General features: G+C 38.7%; 1 protein-coding gene across 3 annotated transcripts in view; it reads left to right on the top strand.

The window, feature by feature from the left end:
• FAM185A (family with sequence similarity 185 member A) overlaps positions 1–25996 on the top strand; it is a 75263-nt gene that overhangs the window by 31628 nt on the left and 17639 nt on the right. For 2 of the 3 annotated variants that reach the window (XR_006679963.1, XM_004702788.2), the window contains exons 5-7: positions 9941–9982; positions 18109–18204; positions 22640–22774. Coding sequence is in view for 2 of the 3 variants with exons in the window: in XM_004702788.2 (XP_004702845.1) it covers positions 9941–9982; positions 18109–18204; positions 22640–22774 (273 nt within the window). In the remaining variant the exon portion in view is untranslated. The remainder of the gene's footprint in view (positions 1–9940; positions 9983–18108; positions 18205–22639; positions 22775–25996) is intronic. The other variant, XM_030885290.2, reaches the window with a different exon arrangement.

The raw sequence follows: 25996 nt of genomic DNA, 5'->3' as shown, positions 1-25996 counted from the left end.
AGCTGCCTTAGCAGTTCCCTGCTTCAGCTTGCAAGATGGACTTCCTACAAGACATCCCCAAGGAGAAGCCACATGGACTTATCCCGATGCAGCTCTGGGATGCTGGAGCAGCTGTGTGGAGACCCCTGCTAGTGCTGAGATGCTTGTTCGTTCACTGACTCAGCTTTCCTCCTGCAGTCGGCATTATTGCCTCTGTTTTGTGAGGTGGAGGACTTTGTGGACTGGTGTTGGGTTAATGGGTTAATGTTGGACTTGTGGGCTTGGGCAGCATTGGGTTGGGATGTTTTCGTGATGCACATTTTCTTTACATAAAACTCTCTCTTATACGTGAGTCTCCGTGGATTTGTTTCTCCAAAGTACCTAGACTAATACACAGCTGGTGGTTTCAAACTGCAGACTTTGTGGATCTGAGCCCAACACATAACCACTATGCCACCAGGGCTCCTCTTGTTTTATTAGTCATCTTGAAATTCCTCTGGGACTCCTTCTCTGAAAGGATAGGATAAAGTCAATAGGCTAGATTTCATAGCTCTTTCACAGATTGATTTCTTTTAAATCATTTTATTGGGGCTTTGTACAACTCATCACAATCCATACATCCATCCATTGTGTCAAACACATTTGTACATTTGTTGCCATCATCATTCTCAAAACATTTGCTTTCTACTTGAGCACTTGGTATCAGTTCCTCATTTTCCCCCTCCCTCCCCAGTCCCCCTTCCCCCATGAACCCTTGAAAATTTATAAATTATTATTATTTTGTCATATTTTATATCGTCTTATGTCTCCCTTAACCCACTTCTCCACTGTCCATCCCCCAGGAAGGAGGTTGTATGTAAGTCCTTGTAATCTATGCCCCCTTTCTCCCACACCTTCCCTCCAACCTCCTGGTATCGCTATTCTCACCCCTGGTCCTGAGAGGTTCATTTGCCCTGGATTCCCTGTGTTTCCAGTTCCTAGCCGTACCAGTGTACATTCTCCATTCCAGCTGGATTTGTAAGGTAGAATTGGGATCATGATAGTGGTGGTGGGGAGGGGAGAGGAAGCATTTAAGAACTAGAGGAAAATTGTATGTTTTATCATTGCTACACTGCACCCTAACTGGCTCATCTCCTCCCCGCATCCCTTCTGTAAGGGGATGTCCCGTTGCCTACAGATGGGCTTTGGGTCCCCACTCTACACTCCCCCTTCATTCAAAATGATATGATTTTTTAAACTTTTTGATGCCTGATCCCTGATCCCTTCGACACCTCGTGTTTGCACAGGCTGGTGTGCTTCTTCCATGTGGGCTTTGTTGCTTCTGAGCTAGATGGCCACTTGTTTACCTTCAAGCCTTTAAGACTCCAGATGCTATATCTTTTGATAGCCAGGCACCATCAGCTTTCTTCACCACATTTGCTCATGCACCCGCTTTTGTCTTCAGCGATCTTGTCGGAACAGGCTGCTGTGCTTCTTCCATGTGGGCTTTGTTGTTTCTCAGCTACATGGCCGCCTGTTTATCTTCAAACCTTTAAGACCCCAGATGCTATATCTTTTGATAGCTATCACAGATTGCTTTTAACCTACTCTTTCAAACCTTTTCAATTGTTTTTTCAAAAAGAATGGGCTTATCCATGCACCGAACACTGCGGAGCTCCCCAAATAAGATGCAAGTTAAAAAAAGGCACAATCCCTGTCCTTGTTTTGTCTTGTCTGAATACTCCAGCCTAACAAGTACATGTGGTTCACATGGGTCTTCTTCTATCCTCATTCTAATGCTCATATAATTGTGTTTCCCCAGAAATCCTTTTTCTCATAGCATATTCACATATTCTGTTTCTAAGGTGATATATCCTATGTGGCTACTCTCTTTGACCATGTCAGGTCACTGTGGTCTATTTTCTCTCAGTGGCTATGGCTTCAAATTCCTGTTGTTCACTCGTGATGTTATTTTACTTAATTAGTAAATATGCACTCATTTAAATTTCTCCCCAGATATCATACAGCTTTGACTAACCAGTCTTTCCTCTGGCCCTTCAATGATTCATGTCTCTCCCTTGTGGAAAATATACTTAACTCTAGTCCAGGGTCTCCCAAAATCTTAGGTTATTGCACATTAACTCAAACCCCAGGATCTCTATGTAAATCAATTTCAGGTGTAGATGAAGCTCCTCAGATGTAGTTCCTAAGTGTAGTTCTTCAAGTACAGTTCCTCTGAATGTAAAGACCTGTAACATAAAGGGACAAGTTATTGATAGCCTTCCCTATCCCAATACCAAACACACAATGGTCAGACAGGCATAAGATAACCACTACAGGCATTTCTGTTTAAAAGAGGGAAATTAGAGACACAAAGTCACTGTTCATAGTGATTTTGGAATTCAAACTGGCAAAAATGGGAAGTCTCTCATCTATTCCTGTAAAGTGTTACAGCCTTGGAAACCCACAGGGGTAGTTCTAACCTGTCCTATAAGGCCATTAAGAGTCAGGTTTGGCTCAATGGCAGTGAAAGAAAGTCTCGGGACCTGGGAATTTTTTATGAGTCTAGGCTTATGCCCCTGGAGCTCTTGGTTCCACCTGCTGACTCAGCCTTTTTCATGAAACGTAGCCTATGTTTGCAGCGGAGTAGTCATCTTAATCTGTGTTCTCCTAGTAGACTTTGACCTCTTTTCACTTTGTACAGCCCTTGGCCCCTTCATGCCAAGTGACAGTGTTTTTCATAATATAAATGTCTCAAAAACTTCATGGGCCTCATGTAAGTCTCAGTACAGTTCATTTCTATACACAAAAGCCAGAAGTTCAGGCTGGTTTCAGAAGAGGATGTGGAACAAGAGATATCATTGCTGTTGTCAGATGGATCATGACTCAAAGCGGAGACTACTAGAAAGATGTTTACTTGTGTTTCATTGACTATGCAAATGAATTTTACTGTGGACCATAGTAAACTGTGGATAATGTTGAAAAGAATGGGAATTTCAGAACACTTCATTGTGATCATTTGGAACTTGTACATGGATTAAGAGGTAGTCGCATGAACAAAACAAGGGAATATGACGGTTTAAAATCAGGAAAGGTGTGCGACAGGGTTGTATCCTCAACCTACTTATTCAGTCTGTATGATGAGCAAATAATCAGAGAAGCTGGCTATATGAAGGAGAGTGCAGCCATCCGAATTGGAGTAAGGCTTATTAACAACCTGCGATATACAGGTGACATAACCTTGCTTGCTGAAAGTGAGGAGTACCTGAAGCACTTGCTGATGATCAAGGACTATAGCCTTCAATTTGGATTACAACTCAATGTAAAGAAAACCAAAATTCTTACAACTGGACCAATGGGTAACATGATAAATAGAAAAAAGGTTGAACTTGCCAAGGATTTTGTCTTACTTGGATCAACAATTAGTGCTCATGAAAGTAGTAGTCAAGAGATCAAAAGATGTATTGCATTAGGTAAATCTGCAGCAAGACCTCTTTTGAGTATTGAAGAGCAAGCATGTTACTTTGTGGAGTAAGGTGGGCCTGACCCAAGCCGTGGTATTTTCCATTGCATCATATGCATGTGAAAGTTGGACGTTGAAGAAGAATCGATGCATTTGAGTTGTAATGCTGGAGAAGAATATCTAAATTACCAGGGACGGCCAAAAAGACAAACCCATCTGTATTGGAAGAAGTATGGCCAGAGAGCTCCTCAGCGGTATGGATGGCAAGACTTCATTTTAAGTACTTTGGACATATTGTCATGAGAGTCCAGTCCCTGGAAAAGGACCTCATGTTTGGTAAAGTGGAGCTGGGGTGAAAAAAAAGGAAGGCCCTCGAGATGGACGGACACAGTGACTGCATTAATGGACTCAGGCATCAGTGTTTCGTTCCGTTGTGTTCTGTCACTATGGTTGGAGCCAACTCAGTGGCACCTCATAACAACAACACTGAGATGTCAGAAGTCCCATGCCTTCAAACTTCCTGGGAACCCTAATGTTGGATGGGATCTGTGAGCCATACCCTTAATTTTCTTACAGGACTCTTTGTTACTGAGTAAGACTGTAACACACTACCAGTGGTCTTAACAAAATGTTATATGGCCACCCTTTCATTTTTAGGCTACATTCTTCTGGCAGTGTGCTGGATTCAAATTTTGGAAGCTGTTTCTTTTTTATTTTATTTTTTATACTTTTATTTTTGATGTGAATTGGGTAAAGGCTTACAAGAGCAGATTATCAATTTCATATTCAATTATTAAAACTGTTAATTAGGTTTATTGTGCCAACTAGGCCTCCATAGGAACATGTGAGCGGAGTTTAATCAGGTCGCAGTTTGATTGGAGGGTGAAGAGATACATGGTTTTCTAAGGACTGCCCCCCTCTCTCTTTCTCCCTGGTGATTGGACCAATGCTCTGCTGCCTGAGCTAGTCCTTTGCCTCAACCATGTGCTGTGCTACTGTGGGCAGAGCCAACCCGTGAATCATGTAGCCTTCCCATGTATTGCTGAGGTTCCATCGAGACCTGCTTCATCGTGCTGCTGGTGCATACATCACTTGAGCTAGAGGCTGGTGGATCTTGTCACTATGGAAACATTTTGACACCCCATCACCCCATCAGGGCCTGCTTCTATAAGCTCTGGAACTACTGACTGTTGCTGCCCCACCCTGCTGCCTACTGGCAGACTTTGCCTGTCTTGCCTGAGGGAAGACTCCACTGTCTGCTTCCTTGACCTTGGACCAGCAGCCTCCATGAGTTGAAGGACCTTCTGTATATTAACTGTTCCTTGAAAGTGAGTTGAACTTAGCCCTCTGTACTACTGTGTGGACTAATTAGCTGTTATAGTTCTTCTTGCTGTATAAACCTGTGTGTGTGTGTGTGTGTGTGTGTGTGTGTGTGTGTGTGTGTAAAATCTTAAGTGCCCTGGTTTTGTTTCTCTAGAGGACCTTGCCTAACACAAATACATATTTTGTTTCAGCTTATTGATTGCAATCCCCTCAATGTACTATTACTTATCCCACTTCCTCCCTGTGTTACCTATTACTGTTCTTCCTCCTTGCCTAACCCTCTGAATTTTGCCTGTGGGTAAATGCTGCCCTTTTGCTTTTAGCTGGTGGACTATTCTATCTATCACAAGGGTGGGTTCAATTCTTGGCCTGAAGGATAAAGACCATAATCCCAGTCATCTCTATCCAACCAGTAAGCCTGGTTTGTTTCATGATTCTGAGTTATGTACATTCTGCTTTGTCCAGGACCTTCTAATGTAATCCTTCTCAGAGCAGTTGGTAGTAGTAGCCAGGAACCATCTAGTTCTTCTGGTCTCAGGGTGGATTGACAGTGGATGCATGGCCTATTAGTCCATTGGTCTAACAATTTCCACATGACTTCCAATTTTTATCATGCTTCTTTCCTCTAGAGAGAGATCAATGGCTGCTAAGGAACATTTGAGACTGCAGTAGCTACTCATACACACACACACACACACACACACACACACACTCACTGCTGTCTAGTCAGTGCTGACTCATTGCAATCCACTGTGCATTTCTCAGACTGCAACTCTTTATGGGAATAGAAAGTCCAGCTTCTCCCCCTTGGAGTTGTTGGTGGTTTCAAACTGCTAACAATGTGGATCAAAGCTCAACATGTAACCATTACTCCACTTATCCACGTAGGATGTAAAGTATAGTCTTTGTGAACTGTTACGGTAACAGATCTTGTTGTACTGGAGACTATGGTCTTAATCCTTGTGCCCAGAGGCTCATTCCCTGAAAGAGCTTTGGTATGTCTAAGAAGTATACATAATCCTGTATTTGCCACCACACATATGGCTGTGTTTGCAGCAAAGATAAACACACATATGTAACTACCCTCTATTAAATCTTCATATACTCATGGGTATACTCCCACTTTCCCTCCCACACCTCTGAAGCCTGTCTAAGCATCTAATCTTAGGTCACCTCTGCTGCAGTATTTCATATATAACAGTATTTGCCTCTGTTGCCTTTAACTCTTGAAAACATCCCCGTTTTGAAGCTATTTGTTAATTTTTAGCATCTCTTGCCATCTAGAAAGACAAGAATTTTCAAAATTAGGAGCTCTGGATCCTTTTTGTTTAACAGTCATTTATTTAGTTTAGTTTATTTCCTCTGTAAGAAACAAGAACATAATCAGGCAGTACTGTAACACTTTGACTTTGTATGGTAGTCAAAATTAGGAGCTCTGGATCCTTTTTGTTTAACAGTCATTTATTTAGTTTAGTTTATTTCCTCTGTAAGAAACAAGAACATAATCAGGCAGTACTGTAACACTTTGACTTTGTATGGTAGTCTTACGTAAATCAGAGAGCTCAGTGGCACATTTCCTCCTTTCCCGTTACGGAAGGCAATAGTGTTGCTAAGTTGCTTCGACTGCCTAACAAGGATATCCCATCCTTCAGTTTTCAAAGCATTTTCTTCTCTTCCCTTTGAGCCCTTGTGGTAGCATCCATGAAAATTCTACTAATAATCAAAGTGATTGATTGTTGAAGGCAATTTTGGTTTTCTCTAAGTGCTGCTCAGAATACTTCCAACCTTTGTCACCTGCCCAGTTACAAAGCCACGTCCACATTTTGAAATATATTTGTTATGGTAGCACCTCACTTCCCAGTGTCACCATCTACACGGATTATCTACTGCTGTGTAACGAAACTAAGCACACATCCCAAAACTCGTGCTTTTGGGTCAATTTCAGCTTCTACTGTCAAGTCGATTCTGACCCATAGAAATCCTGTAGGTCATGGTAGAACTGCCCATCTGCATTTCTCAGACTATTAACTTTTTATGGGAGTGGAAAGCCATGTCTTTCTCCCTTGGAGTGGTTGGTGGTTTCAAACTACTGACTGTGTTTAGCAGGTCGACGCATAGCCTCTGCGCTATGGGCTCCAATGGACGCTGTAGGACCCTACCTGGGCTCCAATGGACACTGTAGGACCCTATTAAACAAAAAGGAACCATAGGGTTGCTGTGTAACAAATGAGTCAAAAATTCAATGGCTGAAACAACCCCATTTGTCTTAGCGTTTGGGTGGGTCAGGGATTTGTTGTTGTAGTTGTTGTTAGGTGCCGTCAAGGCAGTTGGACTCATGCTGACCCTATGCACAATAGGAAGAAGCTGCCTGGTCCTGTGCCACCCTCATAATTGTTCCTCTGCCCGAGCCCCTTGTTACATCAACTATGTCAATCCATCTCATTGAAGGCCTTCCTCTTTATTGATGCCCTCTCGTTTACCAAGCATGAGGACCTCTTCCAGGGACTAGTTTCTGCTGACAACATGTTCAAAGTATGTACTTTGACATCTAGCCATCCTTGCTTCCAAAGAGCACTCTGGCCGTGCTTCTTTTAACACAGACTTGCTTATCCTTTTATCAGTCCATGGTACTTTTAATATTATTTTCCAATACCACAATTCAAATACATCAATTCTTCTTTGGTTTTCCTTTTTCAATGTTCACGTGCATATGAAGTGTTTGAAAATACTATGGCTTGGTTCAGGTACACGTTAGTCCTCAAAAAATAACATCCTAAAGATGTCTTGTGCAACACTATACTCTAAAGATGTCTTGTGCAACACATTTACCCAATGCAGTATATCTTTTGATCTCTTGACTGCTGCTTCCATGAGCATTGATTATGAATCCAAGCAAGACAAAATCCTTGACAACTTCAACCTTTTCCCCATTTATCATGATGTTACCTATTGGTCCAGTTATGAGGATTTTCTTTATATTGAGTTGTAATCCATATGGAAGGCTGCAATCCTTGATCTTCATCAGCAAGTGCTTTAAGTCCTCCTCACTTTCAGCAAGCAGAGTTGTGCCATGTTTTTAAGGCAGGTTTTAATAAGTCTTCCATTTCTTATGCCCAATTATTCTTCCTATCATCCAGCTTCTCTGATTATTTGCTCAATATACAGATTGAATAACTATGGTGAGAAGAAACAACCCTGACTGACACCTTTTCTGATTTTAAACCATGCAGTATTCCCTTGTTCTGTTTGCGCAACTGCCTCCTGACCCATGTACGTGTTCCACATGAGCACAATGAAGTGCTCTGGAATTCCTGTTCTCCTCAAGACTGTACTGTCCCTAGTTTGTTATGATCCACACAGTCAAGTGCGTTGACATAGTCAGTGAAAACAAGTAAACATCTTTTTGGTGTTCTCTACTTTGAGCCAAGAGCCACCTGGAATTTGGTGAGCCTTAACTTGGCCCCCTCCCTCCAGGTCTCTCTCAAGGTGTCAGCGAGGCCTGTTCTTTGAAGTTCTAAACTAACTAACCTCACCGCCATGGAGTTGATGTTGACTCAGAGCAATCCTACAGTGCAGGGTAGAACTACCTTGTGGGCTTTTGAGGCTATGAATTTTTACAGGAATAGGAAACCTCATCTTTGTCCCACAAAGCATTAGTGATTTCGAATTGCTGTTTGCAGTTAGTAGCCCAGTTTACCATGTGATTGTTGGCAGGATTCAGCGATCCAGTTCTCTGGATGTTAGAGGCCTTATTTTAATCTCGTGCCATATGAACCTCGCTATAGCAGAATTAATGGTGTGTTAGTTGGTTTCCATCACAGCGTGAGACCCAGCAAGACAGAGTGAGAATCTTTATAGCCTAGTCTCAGAAGTAATAGCACTGTAGCTCTCTTTTCTTTGTGAAACACTAATCATTAAGTCTAGCACACGTAAGAAGAGATTATACTGTGAATGAATATAAGAAAGTGGGCATCATTGGAAGTCCTCTTCGAAGCTGTATAAACTTTCTCCACTATTTGTATATGATGGTGAATTCATGCATTTATTAGCTTTGGAAGAGAATATTTAGAACACCAATGAAGTAATATTTACAGAACACATTTAACAGGTTCTTCACACCCTTCTAATTTACTGAGACTTGAAGGAAATTCTATGAGCATATTTTATACACACAAACCAAGTTTTCATCCCTAAATAAGTGCACTCCTTGTTCATATACTTATATATAGAATGATGGCATGTAAGATCTTTAGAGGTATTTTTGCAGTTGACGTATATCTGACTGTTAGATGAGTCAAGTGCCCTGTTGGCTTTTTCTCAGATTCTGATACATGTCAGTGTTTATGACCCATAAAAAATGAAATATATAGGTTCACGTTCATTTTTGTTAGATTAATCCTGACATCAGAGTTATTTTGAGGTTATGGAATAAAAACTAATATTGCTTCCACTTTGGGTGGATTAAATATGAGTAGTTTTATGATTCCAGAAATAATCATGAAGATTACTTCACATACATGATGAAGAATCTTTCTTTCGGTATTAGAGGAAGGGAAGGGGGTTTGAAAGAGCTGTTATCCTGTACTTATCCTGAGAAACATGTCTGCGTTGAAGATGGAAATCTTTGAAGATTTGTCCTTTGTTAGTCATGCTTCAGTGTATTCATTCTCCCTCCTACTCAAAACCACTCTGACTCTGGTACAGAAACCACTTTAATTTAGCTGACAGACATGACAGACCAGTTTGAAAAATAACAGTTATTATTTTTTCCATAGAATATTTTAGTGTTATTTGGTCTCAAACTTGGCTTTGTGTAGTCTGACAAATACATTGACGTTTCTAGGTTGAACATTCAAACTGAGTACATTTGAATAATTTTTCATTTCTGGCCTTCAGATGTATCATTATTTTCTTCAGATTTCACAGGAAGCATGGTGATTTATTTTGCAGTTAGTCTACAAAAGCTTAAGGCTTTGGAGTAGAAGTAAGGGATTTTTCATAGATCCTTAAAGCTAGTTATTTCACCCAGTTGCTGCAACTGAACCTCTGATTAGGTTTGTGAAAGTTTGCAAAATTGCCAACACATAATTATTAAATAACATTTTAGCTATCAAGCCATGTTTTAGGGCACTATATAACATAATTCCTTTTTAGACTATTCCTAACATATATAATCCTTTTTTTCATATTTTACAGGCAATATCACTTTGCAAAGCAAGATGGGCAACATCGTGATAGGTATGTTGCTAAAGTGCTAGTTGTGAAAAAGTGCTTTTTAAAATACCTGTATGTGGAAGGCTTTACTAAGGAACATAAAGTCAGTGGTATAACTGATGAACCTGATGGGATCCTGATGGGATCCTGATGTGCAAATAAATTATAGGCAGAGCCAGTATATGAATGTATGAAGCTCTTTGTGAAAATTTATTGACATAACATCCATAACTTGTATAATTTTAGGCTTTATGTCAGTTGCAATCTGATTGCACCACTTTCCTTAACTTCTCCGTGTCTTAGCTTCCACATGTACAACCACAAAATCCTGCTCAGTTCATCCGCACAATTGCCATTATGTTTGTGCTCATTGTTGAAGCCACTGTGTCAATCCAACTCATTGAGGGTCTTCTTTTTTACCAAATATGATGTTCTTCTCCAAGAACTGGTCCCTCCTGAGTATGTATATATATACCGAATCAATTTTAGACAAAACTGTCGAAGTAAGCCTTTGGATAAAAGAAAAAAATTTTTTAAATGGTGCTACAACAACTGGATATTCATAGGGGGGGACAAACTGACCCTTGACTACACCCAGAAGTTCACCAGAGATGGATGAATGGTAAAAGCAAAAATTTTCAAAGTGCTCGAAGAAAGCACGGGAGAATATTTTCATAACTGAAGGTGGACGAAGTTTTTTTTTAACTGGTAAATTAGACCTCATCAAAATACACATCCGCATGATGGGCCTGCTACTGGGACTGACATTCTCTGTTGCAATTTGAATATTATCCTTTTACCTTATCCCTACAAATTCTACAGAGATCTAGGACTTTCTCTTTCCCAAGGAGCTCCGCTTCTCGCCTCTTGCTTCTCTATTCACTCTAGAAATGTCCCCTCCTGTCCCAGATGATTTCTCTGGTAAACTAGCTTGAAACATCAACAGTAAATCATGATTTGCAACAGAAATACAGATAAATCCTTTGGTCACATCTTAGTTAAAATGATTAACCATTATCACATAGGAAACATTTGCTTTCTCTACTCCCCCCCGCCCCCCTTGAACATGAAAATTATAATCTGTCAAAAAATGTTTAAAAGGAGGTGTACTTCGGCCCAGAAATCCAGCAGCAATGAAAGTGGTAAGGACTTTTGGACACATTCACTGTTTCAAGAAACAAAGAGAGGAAGACATCTGAAATCTCAGAACGAGCAAAGTAGGTCCTCACATTAGTAATATACTGCAGCTTCCCACAAATATTCCAGTGTTCCACCCCCAACACCCCATGAAGGGGCTCTGGTGGTCTGGGGGTGACACGTTGTACTACTAACCACAAAGCCAGCACTCCCAAACTACCAGCAGCTCCTCGGGAGAAAAACAGAGGGTTTGTTCCTATAAAGCGTTACAGCACTGGAAACTCCTAAGGTGCAGTTCTCCTCTGCTCTGTAGGGTCAGAATGATGAGTCAGAATAGACTTGACAGCAGTCGGCATGGTTGTTTGTTTTTAACACCCCACACTCCACTGTCTGGAATTGAGTGTGTCTTTTCCTTTTGATAGGCAGACAGACACTACCTAGGAGAGAGAAGAGGGCTTGCAATTTCCACATCTGAAAAGATGAAAATAATAATAAGTACCTACCTGACAGTTGTTGTAGGATTAAGTATATATGAATACTTTAGCACAGTATCTAACATATAGTAAAAATACAATTATTAGTAACTTTTTAAAAAATAAAGAGATAGTATTTCTTTTTGGAATTGTGGGCTGCACAGTTTCTGTCTGGACTATGTATCTACTGCTGTGACAGTATCCATAAATATACACTGTGTTCCAATAAAACTTTATTAACAGAAACAGGATGCTGACTGCAGTTGGCTGATCCCCTTGCTTTAGAGCCTAGATACCATTTCTGTATGTGCTGCTGGAGAGATTTGGGTTTTGTGTCTTAATCCAAAAAGTGACAAGGGGGTAGGGTTTATTTGGAATTTCATATGATTGGTTTGTGTTTTCCTTGAAACAAAGTTTGATGAAGAAAGTTCGAAGTCAGACAACATACTGAGTAGCTTGGAGTTTGAGGAGTTGATATTAGTAGAAGCAAAACAGTTACAAATAAATTATACTAACTTGTAGAAATCTGAGGTGGGAACAATTAATATTAATAACTATAACTAATATTAAATTAGAATAGCTATGGTTTCAAAATATTGGCATGGATCCCAATAATAGGGTGTATCTAAAAAAGCAAAAATGAAAAATCACAGCCATTAAGTCAATCCTTCATGACTCATCCTAATCCTAGAGGACAAAGTGCAACTGTCCTTTTGGGTTTCCAAAACTGTGTGTCTTTTAGGGGAGCAGAAAGCACTGCCCTTCTCTTACTCAGCAATTAGTTGGTTGGAACTTCTGACCTGGCTAATGATTAGCAAATCAGTGCATAACTCACTGCACCGCCAGAGCTCCTTAGGAGGTGATACATGTTATCAAGTTGGGTATTTCGGAGGCTAGAAATGACTTAGGTCACTTAGGTATTGCCCTGTCTGAATGCAGATTATACCCTCGCCATGATTTCTTTATACAGAAGATAGACATGTAGGTATGATTATGGTCATTATTTCCAAAAATAATATAATTTATTGATCAAGTTCTGAAGTAAACTCATTAGTGATTTTTATTATATATACAAGGAGACTTCAAAAAGTTCCTAAGAAAATATAATTGAAAGATAATGAAATTTCCCCCCAATTTTTAGAAGTCCCCTCATGTACATTCTAGCCTCGCTCCCTAAACCCCATTCTTTCTGATTATATAAAATAGAGCGCTCTCTCTCTCTCAAAAGCCAAAGCCTATAAAATTCTATTTATTCTTAGACTCACATTTAAAAAATAATATTTAAAATGAGTCAGCAGGAGAAAGCACAGCTTGCTAGTAGTTAGAAAGAAGTATGATCGGCCGTCAAGTCAATTCTGACCTTTAGTGATCCTCAAATTCAGCTCACTGCCATGGAGTTGATGCAGACTCATAACCACCCTGTCGAGCAGGATAGACCTGTTCCTGGGAGTTTCCAAGACTGTAGCTCTTTACAGTCTTAGAATCCAGCCCAACCCACTATCCCACCAGGAAGTGGATTTTCTGCCCCTGTGGCCTCCTTTGGAAGACACTGCTAAAGTGGTAATGGTATTTTCATACATCTTTACACTACTTTTTCCTTTGTGTGTCTCTCCCTATTGCCTGGCAGGACATTAGTCTAGAAAGCTTCTTCTGAAATGACTTATGCTCTGTGCTTTTTCTGAAACTTTTTCTGAAATGACTTATGCTCTATGTAAAAATTGTTCTTGTTCTTACAATGGGTTCACATTGGAAGAACAACTGACCTTGAGCAACACTTGTTTGACCAGCATAGGTCCACTTGTTTGTGTGGTTTTTTTTCAACAAATGTATTGTAAAATATTTTGGAGATTGGAAAAAAAACTCAGACAAACCCTGTAGCTTAGAAATGTTGACAAGATTTAAGAAAAAGCTAGGTATACCATGAAGGCATAAAATATACATAGATACTAGTGGATCATTTAATACTATTAACATATGCAGAAATCTAATACGAGAAGTTAAAATTTATCTAGAGTTATGCACCCAAATACTTAAAGACCACTGCTGGCACCATTCACAGTCAGGAGCATGTAAGCAAGCATAAAGATGCAGTATTAAATCATAGCTACATAAAATAAACCGTAGTGCATACTGTACAGCTATGATCTCATAGCCCCTCCTGTTGTTGCTCTAGTGAACTCAAGTGTTGGGGGTGTCCACTAAACATGAGCAATTCATCTCTTTAGTAAATTGTATATGCAGTCAAAAGTGATTTCATGATTTTCACATATTTAAAAAAAAACATGTTTACTGCAATACCAAAAGCTTTGACGTGTTTCTTTGGTGGTACATCTTGCTAGCTAGTGATTTACATCATTTATTTTCTTTGGTATATGTGATTTCCCAAGAAAAGTCAGTGGTCTTAAAATGAAAATACCTTTACCCTGAATTATGATGGAAAACTCTCCATGGGCACCTACTTTTTCTGCTACTGTCTGAACTAATAATTCTTTGCACTCTTTAATTACCCTCTGGTGCATATTCCCCCCAGACTTTCTCCAGTAAGTATAGAATTGCTTCATTATGTAATCCCCCCAACGAAATGAAATTATTTAGATGATACCTTAATTTCACTCAGTGGATAATTGTTAGCTATAATCATACTGTTACAGACAACAAAAGAAAATGAGAGTTTGTCATTGCTGCATGGTTTTAAAATTCATTTCTGCTTTCTATTAAAAATATGTTTTATTTTGTTTTGTTTTGATAGCCTTTAAAGGATGAGCCATTATCATAGCTGAAGACTGATAATGCAAGGATATAATGACTTAGTGGTTTTCTTCCTCTTCTTCTTTTTAAAGCTGTTTATTTCCCATTTGGAGAAAAAATAAATGAAAAGTATTGCTTATGAGCCAGATAAAATTCTTAGGTTTTGTTTATTTCATTAAAAAAAAGTACTTCCCTAGATAGGAAGCAAGGGATAAAACTAATGTTTTAAGCATTTACTTTGTTCATCCTGGGTTTATACACACATCACATGGTCTATGTATTTTACTGCATCATTTTTTAACTTGACTTCTTTGGGAATACAGTAAGAGGATTTAAAATACAGTTTCTGTTAGTATTGAGTAATATTTGGACCTTTTTTTCAGTTGTTCCCTTTTATCTCCATTGGCTTAATTTTCTAACAGTACTTACGTTTATTTGTAAATTTTTAAAGAATTTTATTGGCATATTATTCACAAGTCATACAACTCAATAGTTCAGTCCTATCAAGAAGAGATGTACAATCATCACCACGATCAGATTTTGATCATTTTCTTCATTCTTGTATTCACTGTATTAGCTCCTCAGTACTTATTTTTAAATTGTTAAAGATAGATCATTATCAGCTATCTTTGATTCAGATTTTGAATAATTTGTTCAAAAGTTTCTTTAAAATTATTAAGGAAAAAATGACTCCTTTGTATATATGCAAATATTCCTCTTTATATTTTATAAAAAGTATAATATGCTTTTTGACATTTTTAAAAACCACACTCCATCCTTTGTTTCAGCTTTGAAGTAATAAAAACTGCTGAAAAATATTCTTTCTAAGGGCCTTCCCTAAAAGAATATATAGTAGCCTTTTGGGGACACTCAGATAAAATATTAAATTAAAGGAATAAATTGGCCCTAAAGAGAAGGAAGGGTAAGTTACTTAGCACTAACTCCTTAATATAATTGCCTCAAGTCTTTATCTCTGATGCTGTCAGTTTTTCTTTGAGCTTAAAATGTTGGGTGACTGAAAACTGCATTTACTGACGATTTATTTAACACACTGTCATGTGTTAAAACAGTACTACCACAATTCAAACAGAGCAAAGAGATACTACTACATGGTTTAAAATCAGGAAGAGTGTGCACCTGAGTTATAAATTTTTGCTATACTTATTCAGTCTATACATTGAGGAAATAATCCAAGAAGCCAGATTATATGAGGAAGAAAATAGCATCAAGATTGTATGACAGCACATTAGCAACCTTTGATTTGCAAATATCAAAACCTTGCTTGTGAAAGTCCACGTGCATTTCACACAGGTCCTTTTATTGTAATGGCTGGTTGGTTCTGGAGTTTACTCAGTATACAAAGCACGGATTAGGTGTATGCCAAATAATTCTTTTAAGCTTATAGAAAGTTCAAAACTGTACAGGAAAATAGTGCTTGGTAAATTCAGTATAGCAAAAAAGATTGGTAAATTAGAAAAATCAGTGGGTGCTTATCTTAAGAGAGATTATTCTCTTCTGTTTCTGTAGTACTAATCTCCATGAAAAGTAACGATAATCATATATATATGATTAAACTATTGAAATGTATGATTTGTGAATTATATGTGAATAACTATTGCAAATTTTAAAATTAAAAAATAATCATAATCAGCCTAAGGTAACCTGATTCCATATCTTATAGTGTGAATCAAAATGTGTTATGCCTGGTGGCTAGAAGCCAAAATTAACATGAAGATAACAATGACAGTCACTAAAGACCCAAGTCCTCCTAAACTAGTTCTTATTAGTTTGCCAAATTGAGTGTCATTTATTTGGACATATTGTGACTCGAGCAGCTATAGTATTTAAATGACTGTAAGTCATTTAAGTTATCAAAAAGTAATGCAAAAGGTAAATGATGCTGATCTTATGTAATAAATATATTTTATTACCAAAAAAAAAAAAGAAAGTGAAGAACATTTAAAGCACTTGCTGATGAAGATAAAAAATTAGTCTTCAGTATGGATTACAACTAAATGTGAAGGAAACAAAAATCTTCACAACTAAACTGATAAACTCAAACTCACTGCTGTCAAGCCAATTCCAACTCTTGGCAACCCTATAGGACAGAGTAGATCTGCCTCTTGCAGAGTAGCTGGTGGTTTTGAACTGCTGACCTTTCGGTTAGCAGCCCAATTCGTAACCTACTGATAAACAATATCATGATAAATGGTGAAAAGTATGAACTGCTCAAGAATTTTGTCTTAGTTGGCTACACAACCAGTGCTCATGGAAACAACAGTCAAGAACTCAACAGATTGCCTTGGGCAAATCCACTGCAGAAGACCTCTGTTCAATATGAAAGAACAAAGGAGACTTTGAGGCCTAAGGGGCCAGAAGAACAAACAAATCTGTCTTGGGAGAAGTACAGCCAGGATGCTCCTGAGAAGCAAAGATGATGAGCCTTTGTCTCACGCACTTTAGAGATGTTATTGAGAGAGACAATCCCCTGGAAAAGGACATCATACTTGGTAAAGTTGAAAGGTCAAGGGAAAAGAGGAAGACAATCAAGGAGAAGGCTTGACACTGGCTCTGACAGTGGGCTTAAGCATAACAATTGGAAGGCACAGAACTGGGCACTGCCTTGTTCTGTTGTGCAGAAGGTTGCTATGCGTTGAAAATGGCACCTACTTACGACAACAGCAAAAGTTAACCATTTTCTACCTATGACTTAAAGATATTTGTTCAGTTCAAGAAATGTAAAAAGAGCAAAGTATTAAGTCAAACTACTTTTTTTTCTTTTCTCTCTTAAAACGTGCAAAAAATCTTGCCTGATTTTTCACTATTAATAGCATTTTTTTTTAGTGCTAGCCAATTTGCTAAAAGAGGTAATGATAAGAGATTTTGATTTAGTTTAACTCATGCATTGGGGCTGCATACCGCAAGGTCAGCAGTTCAAAACTACCCGCTGCTCTGGCATAAGGATGAGGCTTTCTACTCCCATAAGAATTTACAGTCTTACAATGGATGTATGTATGGATTGTGATAAGAGTTGTACGAGCCCCCAATAAAATGATTTTTAAAAAAGAAAAGAATTTACAGTCTTGGAAATCCACTAGAGCAGTACTACTATGTCCCTATAGGATCACTACGAGTCAGAGTTGACTGGATGGCAGAGAGTTACCTATATGTGACTGATAGAATTCTTTGGTAAATATTGACAAATTTCTAAGTTTATCAATATGACTGTAAATATATCAGGGATACTTAATGGTCTTGTCTGTGAAACCTATAGCTTGCACACTATCTTTCCCATCTGTTAGGTTTTAGAGCAAATGTGCTTTAGAAAAAGGACCCTTGGTGGTGGTGTGAAATATGCATCGGACTGCTAACTGCAAGGTCAGCAGTTTGAAACTACCAACCACTCCGTAGGAGAAAGATGAAGTTTTCTCTTCATCGTTAAAGATGTACAACCTTAGAAACCCACAGCGGGCAGTTCTGCATTGTCCTCCACAGCCCTTTTTGAGTTGGTATCGACTTCCTGCCAGTGAGTTTGATTTTTTGAGGTTTTAGGTCTAGAAATAAGCGATGCAGGTAAATGTACACAGGAATTTTGTAATCATTTGTCTGTATAGATGTCTACATTTCTTATGTGTTTACCTTGTAAGGCCAAAGATGGCATTGTTAGGATATTACAAAACTTTAGAAGACTAACTTTTTAGTTGAATGTTGTAGCTGAGCCTTTTAAAATATATATGTAATTCCATTTACTCAAATAAGAATGATCATACTTACGGTTTTTCTTCCCACCAGATTCATCCTGTGGATGCCTAAAAGCCTCAACCCATCAGGGTGACATGGATGTTTATGTCAGCCAACTGGGAAAAGTAGACTTGAAATCCCATGGAGGTTAGCCAACTGGAACGTTTTATTTTGACATATGGTGTAAGGAAGGTTTTATGTAAGTTTCAAGAAACAGGTGGTCATCTTATCTTCTCTAGACTGACAGTTATTTCAAGAAAGCTTCAGCTGATAGGAGTTAATTAAAGACTACTGCTAACTCCATCGACCAGTGATCTTCACATTCTTTGGGACAGGCAGCACGGGGACTTCACTTTGTAGTACAAACAAAAGTGTAATAGTTTGACTGTCTGTTCTTGTGGGATTTGTAAATTGCTACTCTTTGAGTTTTCCACTTAGTTTTATGTCTGAAATAGGATATTCTTTAGAAGGAAAGTACTGCCATATGCTCTACTGGAAACTTGCCTTTCTAAGGGGATGTTCCCTGGCTCCTCTAGAGTAATAGTTTCTAAAATGTGATCAACAGAAAGGGCCTTTAAAATGATTGTTCAGCTAGTCTACTGAAGCATACAGTTATGATGTCAATCTCTATAATGTAATTTCTAATTCAAAATAACTTACTTTGAGGGTCTAAATCTTTCATTAAAAGTGGTATACTTTCTCGCTAACAGAAGGCTGAATGTGTATGTGTTTGTACACACGTGCTAGCAAAAAGCTTGGGTATAGTCGCTTGACCATAGTGGCTAAAGTGGCCTGTTGTTATTTCTAGGTGCCACGGAGTCAGTTCCGACCCATAGTGACCGTATGCACAAACAAAACAGAACACTGTACAGTCTTGTGCCATCCTTACAGTTGTTCCTATGCCAGAGCCCATTGTTGCAGGCCCAGTGTCAATCCAACTTGTTGAGGGCCTGGGCATAGAAAATAGAGGATCATAGCTCTACATTAAAAATTCAAAATAAAGTGTAGAAGTTCTTGTTTATTGCTCAGAATGAGGAAAATACTTCTTCTTTTTTAAAAAATCATTTTATTAGGGGCTCATACAACTCTTATCACAATCCATACATACATCCATTGTGTAAAGCACATTTGTACATTCATTGCCCTCATCATTCTCAAAACATTTCCTTTCCGCTTAAGCCCCCAGCATTAGGCCCTCATTTTTCACTCCCTCCCCGCTCCCCCCTCCCTTATGAACCCTTGGTAATTTATAAATTATTATACTTCTTACGGAAACTGGCTGTTGGTGAAATTAATAATGCCTTTGACAGGGTGACTTCATCCTTTTTCACTCAACGAGGCTCCCTTGTCAAAGTGTCAAAATAAGGCTTGAAGTCACAAGGTCTGTGAAACTGAAGTTTCTGCTGACATAAAGGTGTATTTGATTTCTTAAGGCCACATTTCTCCCCTTTAAAATAGGGTAATATGTCTTCACTGACTTTCTAACTACTTCATTATTCAGAGTGTTTTGTAAATCCAAATAAATCCACATAATTTCACTTGCATATTAAGATACAAAGAGAAAACCTGAACCATTATTACCTTTACTAATGATAGAGTAAAAACAGTTTTGAATAGGCAACTCTCTCTTTTTTTTAAATCATTTTATTAGGGGCTCATACAACTCTTATCACAATCCATACACACATCAATTGTGTAAAGCACATTTGTACATTCATTGCCCTCATCAATCTCAAAACATTTGCTCTCCACTTAAGGCCCTGGCATTGGCTCCTCAGTTTTTCCCCTCCCTCCCCACTCCCCATCCTTCATGAACCCCTGGTAATTTATAAATGATTATTTTGTCATATCTTGCACTGTCCAACGTCTCCCCTCACCCACTTTTCTGTTGTCCCTCCCGCAGGGAGGAGGCGAATAAGCAACTCTTACATGAAAGTTGATTTCCTTTTTATGCAATAATCTAAAAAGTGAAACACAACAAACAACAATCATTGTTAATCCTCATCTACTTCAAATTTTTCTATTACTTGCAATGTTGTTCCAGTAACCTATTGAAGTAACATATGGTGTTACAAATTTGATTAGAATTGCAAATTTTGTGTTTTCTCCTTTGGAGGCCCTGTTACTGGCAGAAGCTTAAAGAAACTAGAAACAAAGATTCTGTTGGACTTCAAGTCTTTTCATTCTCATTACACTTGGGAACAGTAACTTTTTAGAGAAGTGGAAATTATTCAGGTTTCTGTTGCTTCATGGTTAGTAAAGATATCTGGAATCCATTCCAACTCTGTCACTGTCTTGCTATAGGGTTCAGAGCCATCCCTTGAGTCTCTTAGGTCTTACTCATTTGCCATGGCAAAGAACATGTTGAGATGCTTGCTTCCTCTTTCCCTGGTGACTTTAGGTAATTCAGAAGACTGGTCGGACCTGGGCGTACAGAGTACTGACTCTCCTACTTAACTTTTTGTCTTTGGGAACATTACTAATCTTAACTTAGTATGCCTCTATTATATTATACTGCTAGTATTCATTCATTTTGAATTTTGAAAGCAAACAATTTGCTCATAAAGTGAAAAGAGGTTGAAGACTTAACAAGAGCCCTCTTTTCTAAAAAAAGATAAGTCTGAAGTGTTGGAGCCCTGGTGGTTCTGTCAGATGAGTATTGGGCTGCTGTCCTTGAGAGGAAGCTAAGAGCTTCTGCTCCCGTAAGCCTCTACTGCTCCGAGACCCTGCATAGCGTTGCTGAGAGTCACAGTCAACTGAATGGCAGTGGGTAAATGTGAAAGATGGGGTATTTGGGGAAGTTTTCAAGTTATGGGAATTCTTCTTCCCAAACAATGAGGGAGTTTTGGTACGGGTGGTTTTAATTATTTAAGGATGTGGAGGAGGATAGAGATAGAACTAATTAAATTGCTTAATATGCTTAAAGCTCTTATAGTTTTAAAGTCCCTTTATTCTTTTAAGAACAGAAAATAAAAAATGTTTTAAATTACCAGGTCCAATACATTTAAAGATGAAAAGTCCTAGAGAAAAGTGCTTTTGAATTCACGATTTTCTGTTTTTGATATCTTTGGTAGAAAAGCATGTACCTTCTATTCATACTAAAATGTAATATCCAAGATTTTGGTGGTTTCCTCCCCTTCCCCTTTCCTTAAAACTCATATCATTTATTATGTGGGAGTCTACTGCCTGTGGCTTCCATTTGAGCCAACAAATTTCAAAAAATTGACAGTATGCTTTTTAATAAAATATTGCCGATTGTGATGTGTTCTGTTTCCTTCTTTTTTGAGGCCTGAGTATGAGGGTTCATCAATTTTACCCCAAACTTCTAGCCTTCATTAGGAAGGCTAAACCCCAGCGAGAAAAGATTCCATTATAAAAGACTGTAGGAGAAGTCATTCTTCATATATTTCTCTGTACAAATCTCCTTATTTGAAAACCCTATCTCTGCGTACTTTACTGCTGAGGATATGAGAACTTACTTAGGGTAATTTAGCTAGTGTTAACTTGATCAGAAGTAATGACTGGTTATTCAGTGCACCCTAAAAGGAATCTTTATAACGTTCACTATGCATGTCACCCCGAGCATTTTTGTCCACAGAGATGGGTCAGGGGCCTCTTGCCCCTTTTATTTGATATCTGGGGAACTGAGACAGGAAAACATCTGAAATGGGACTGTGCTGGGGAGTTTGCACTGCTGAGCAGGACACTGGAAAAAATGCCTCCCTGGCTCACAGTATACTTTATGATTTCCTTCTTTTGAAGGGTGAGTTACCCTAAGATTGTGCTGGAAATCAAGTCAGGTACTCAAAACTTGACATCCACTCAAAATATGTAATCCTTTTTCGGTTGTGAATTTTTCTCCTCCTGCTTGTGGCACAATAGGAAGTACAAGAGCTCAGCCTGGTGGTTGTGGTAGAATAGTCGGTGAGGTCACAGTGCTGTGGTTTGATGAGATAATCGTGTGTGAAATACTGTTGTCAATCAGAACATGGCTTCCTAGTCATCGAACCGTGTCTCGATTCTAATACTGGCAGTAGTAGAAATGTGACAGAACTTCTCTTCTGTCAAATGGAAATAATAGTAATTCCTAAGAACTATGTAGGCAATAAAAGATATGATGTAATTGAAGTATCTGGCTCATAGTAACTGCTTATTAAATGGCAAATCTTGTCTGCAGTTGCATGTGCAGTAAGCCATTGCCTTTTCTGGTTTGAATGAATTGGCTAGGACTATTGGTGAAAGAACTGGTAATTCAAAATGCCCTTAGGAGGAAGGAGGCTTTGCTCATCTGTAAGGAAAAGACCGTACTATGTAAATAAGCTCAGAAGAAAACTGGGACTTAGACTCCTGTAAAGAATGACTGTCTCAAAAACCCACAGGGGCAGTTCAGCTCTGTCCTACAGGGTCTCTGTGAGTTGACAGCAACTCAATGGGAGTGAGTTTGTTTCTTTTGATTTGGGTTAAATAAACATCCTGAAGAATAGTTACCAGAACTAAAGTTACCCTTTTGACATGAATTATAATAGGCACTTCAGTTTTTGGTTTTTTTTACTTGAATAAATTCTCCTTTAAAATTTTGCAGGCTCCATTATTGTCAAGGTGCCATCTTCTCTTCAAACTCACTTACAGTTATCGGGGAAAGAGGTTGACGTGAACACAGAAGTCCGTGTTCAGGAAATGGCTGAAGCTCACAAGGGCGATGTCATAACAGTTACTGGTAAGGAGGCTGTGTTTCTGCTCTGGGGGGTGAATAGTCGTGGCAGCCTTTTCATTCTTCTGTTATCATATTCTAGTGGCTGCCATTCGTTTCCTTTTACCTTCTTATCGGTAGCATGATGCAGACATCTTATTGTCAAACACGTCATTAAATCACATTTAGAGCACTCAGCAGTCCTGTCATTGGATTCATTTATTTTAAAAGTTTTCTGGCATTGCTACTTTCTAATTCTTAGACTTGAAAAAGTCAAGTGAATACATACATTATAATGAAAAATTTCAAAGTAACTGTGTCTTATTAAAGCAAATAAGAATTTGATTCAAAAAAAAAAAAAAAGAATTTGATTCAGCAGCAGGCACATTATAAACCTGCTCTTTCAGTATACCAACTTCTCAATTCTACAAAGATGTATAGTTTGGGGACATTTTTACCAACTGCATGTTTTAAAAACGTATATTGTTTTAATAGATAATGAATACACTTAAAAAACAAGATAATGCTAATAAAGTTTCCTGTTAAGTTCTTCTACAAAGACATTGAAAAAGACATGGAAATTAAATTGTGCACATGTATATGTTTTTTATTTACCTATAAGGTACTGACTAAAGAAATGTATGATGCATGTGGGGATATTTCATAATATTAAGTTTCAATTTTAAATATTCATTTTATATTCCATTAAAGTTTGAAAACAGTCTGTTGAAAATGATAGAACACTGGTTGTACCCAGGTTACAAAAGTCTGACTTATGGGCAACTCCTACTTAAACTTTAATACAGGGCTTGCATCTGTTCTGTCATGGCTGATGAAACAGGAAGAGACAAGAATTTTTATAATTTGAGTGATTTGTCACAGTAAGCAGAATAGGAAAAAATTATGGGTTGAAACCCAGTAATGGGAGGCTTTGAAAAGGCTTAGTAATGAGACTTTTCAGGAGCCTGATACATGAGATTGGATTACTGACGGGACTGTGAAGAGCCACACACATTCAGAGAGACACACTGGGCCTCAGTCTTGGAGCCCGGGCCATTTTCTTTGAGCTGGCAGCTTGGGGTCAGGGTAGGACACTACCATCTATATATATTTCCCTAACTGTGTTAGACAGGGTTCTCTAGAGAGATAAAACTAAATTGCTGATAATTTAATATATTTATATATAAAGATAATTAGATATATAACACAAGAAATGAACTGTTAAATTACATACAGATAGATAGATAGTACAAGCAATGAACAGTTAAATTATAAAGCACTACAAATGGTTCAATGCAACTCACTCCTGTGAGAGAGAGTTGTGAGAGACTAGCAGTCCTTCAAGTCTAGTCTGCTGCCAGATCTTCCTCTATTTATAGAGAGAGCTAGGCTATGTCAGCACAGCAGCCAATCAGAAGGCAGGTGACCAACCGCTAGCCAGGTGACCAACTGCCAGTCCCCAGCTCCAGAGATGTCTTAAAGGGACCTCAACTTACAGTGACACACACAGGCTAGGCGTCCCACAGGTAGTGTAGCCTTTAAATTGAGGCACAGAACAAGCAAGACAGCCGCACACTGGTCCGATGATCAAAGAGCGAGAGATAAGAAAGACGAGGCTCACCAAGCCATTTATCTCTTTGCCCTTCAGTTAATCCCACTTGTGTTTATTGGCCAGGCTGGCACAATAAATTATCTCACAAACCCTGCCCCTACGCATGTTAATTCTTCATCACAACTTCATTTGCCACATGTAACATAAATCTTTAAACAATGATTTTTTTAATCAACATGGATTATATTTTTTTACATCATTTTATTGGGGGCTCGTACAACTCTTATTACAATCCATATACGTCCATTGTGTCAAGCACATTTGTACATATGTTGCCATCATCATTTTGAAAGCATTTTCTTTCTACTTGAGCTCTTGGTATCAGCTCCTCATTTTTCCCCTCCTTCTCCCCTCCCCCTCCTTCATGAACTCTTGATAATTTATCAATTGTCTTGAACTGTCCGGTGTCTCCCTTTACCCCCTTGTCTATTGTCCATCCCCCTGGAAGGGGTTTATAGGTAGGTTATTGTGATCGACTCCCTTTCTCCCCCACTTTTTCCTTCCCTGCTGATATGGCTACTCTCAATATTGGTCCTGAGGGGTTTATCTGTCCTGGATTCCCTGTGTTTCCAGCTGTTATCTATACCTGTGTACATGCTTTGGTTTAGCCAGATTTGTAAGGTAGAATTAGGGTCATGATATTATGTGTCTGTGTGTGTGTGGGGGGGGGGGGAGCATTAAGGAACCAGAGGAAAGCTGTATGTTTCATCGGTACTATACTGCACCCTGACTGTCCCATCTTCTCCCCACGACCCTTCTGTAAGGGGATGTCCAATTGCTTACAGATTGGCTTTGGGCCTCCACTTTTATTGGGGGCACTCTTATAACAATCCATACATTAATTGTATCAAGCACATTTGTACATATGTTGCCATCATCATTTCCAAAACATTTTCTTTCTACTTGAGCCCTTGGTATCAACTCTTCTTTTTTCCCTTTTCTTCCCTGCCCTTCCACCATTGTGAAACATGAAAACACATGAAAATAAAAGATTTTTATTTTCATATTTTACACATTCCACTGTTTCCCTTCACCATGTTTCTGTTGTTTGTCCCCCACCCCCCATGGGGGGGTGTATGTAAATCATGGCGATTGCTTTCGTTTTTCTCTCCCTTCTCCCCCACCTCCCCTACCCTCAGGGTATTGTTACTTTCATTACTGGTCCTGAAGGGTTTATATGCCCTGGATTCTGTGTGTTAAGAGCTGTCTCTGTACCAGTAAACATGCTCTGGTGTAGTTGGGTTTGTAAGGTAGAACTGGGGTCATGATAGTGGGGGAAAGCAAACATTAAAGAACTAGAGGAATTTTGTGTGTTTAATTGGTGCTATAAATAACTTATAAATCTTTAGAGGAGCAGACAACCTCATCTTTCTCTCAAGCAGCAGCTGTTGAGTTGGAATCACTGACCTCAATGCATAGCCCTCTATGCCAGCAGGGCTACCCTCATGCTCAAAAACAGTGGTTCTCCACCTTCCTCATCCCACGGCCATTTCATACAGTTCTTCATGTTGTGGTGACCGCCCAACCATAAAATTCTTTTTTTTTTAAATAATTTTATTAGGGGCTCATACAACTCTTATCACAATCCATACATACATCAATTGTGTAAAGCACATTTGTACATTCATTGCCCTCAT

The sequence above is a fragment of the Echinops telfairi genome, unplaced genomic scaffold, assembly GCF_000313985.2.
Source record: "Echinops telfairi isolate 266 unplaced genomic scaffold, ASM31398v2 ScPeMD7_23;HRSCAF=83, whole genome shotgun sequence".
NCBI lineage: Eukaryota > Metazoa > Chordata > Mammalia > Afrosoricida > Tenrecidae > Echinops > Echinops telfairi.
This window is presented reverse-complemented; position numbering and strand designations above follow the sequence as displayed.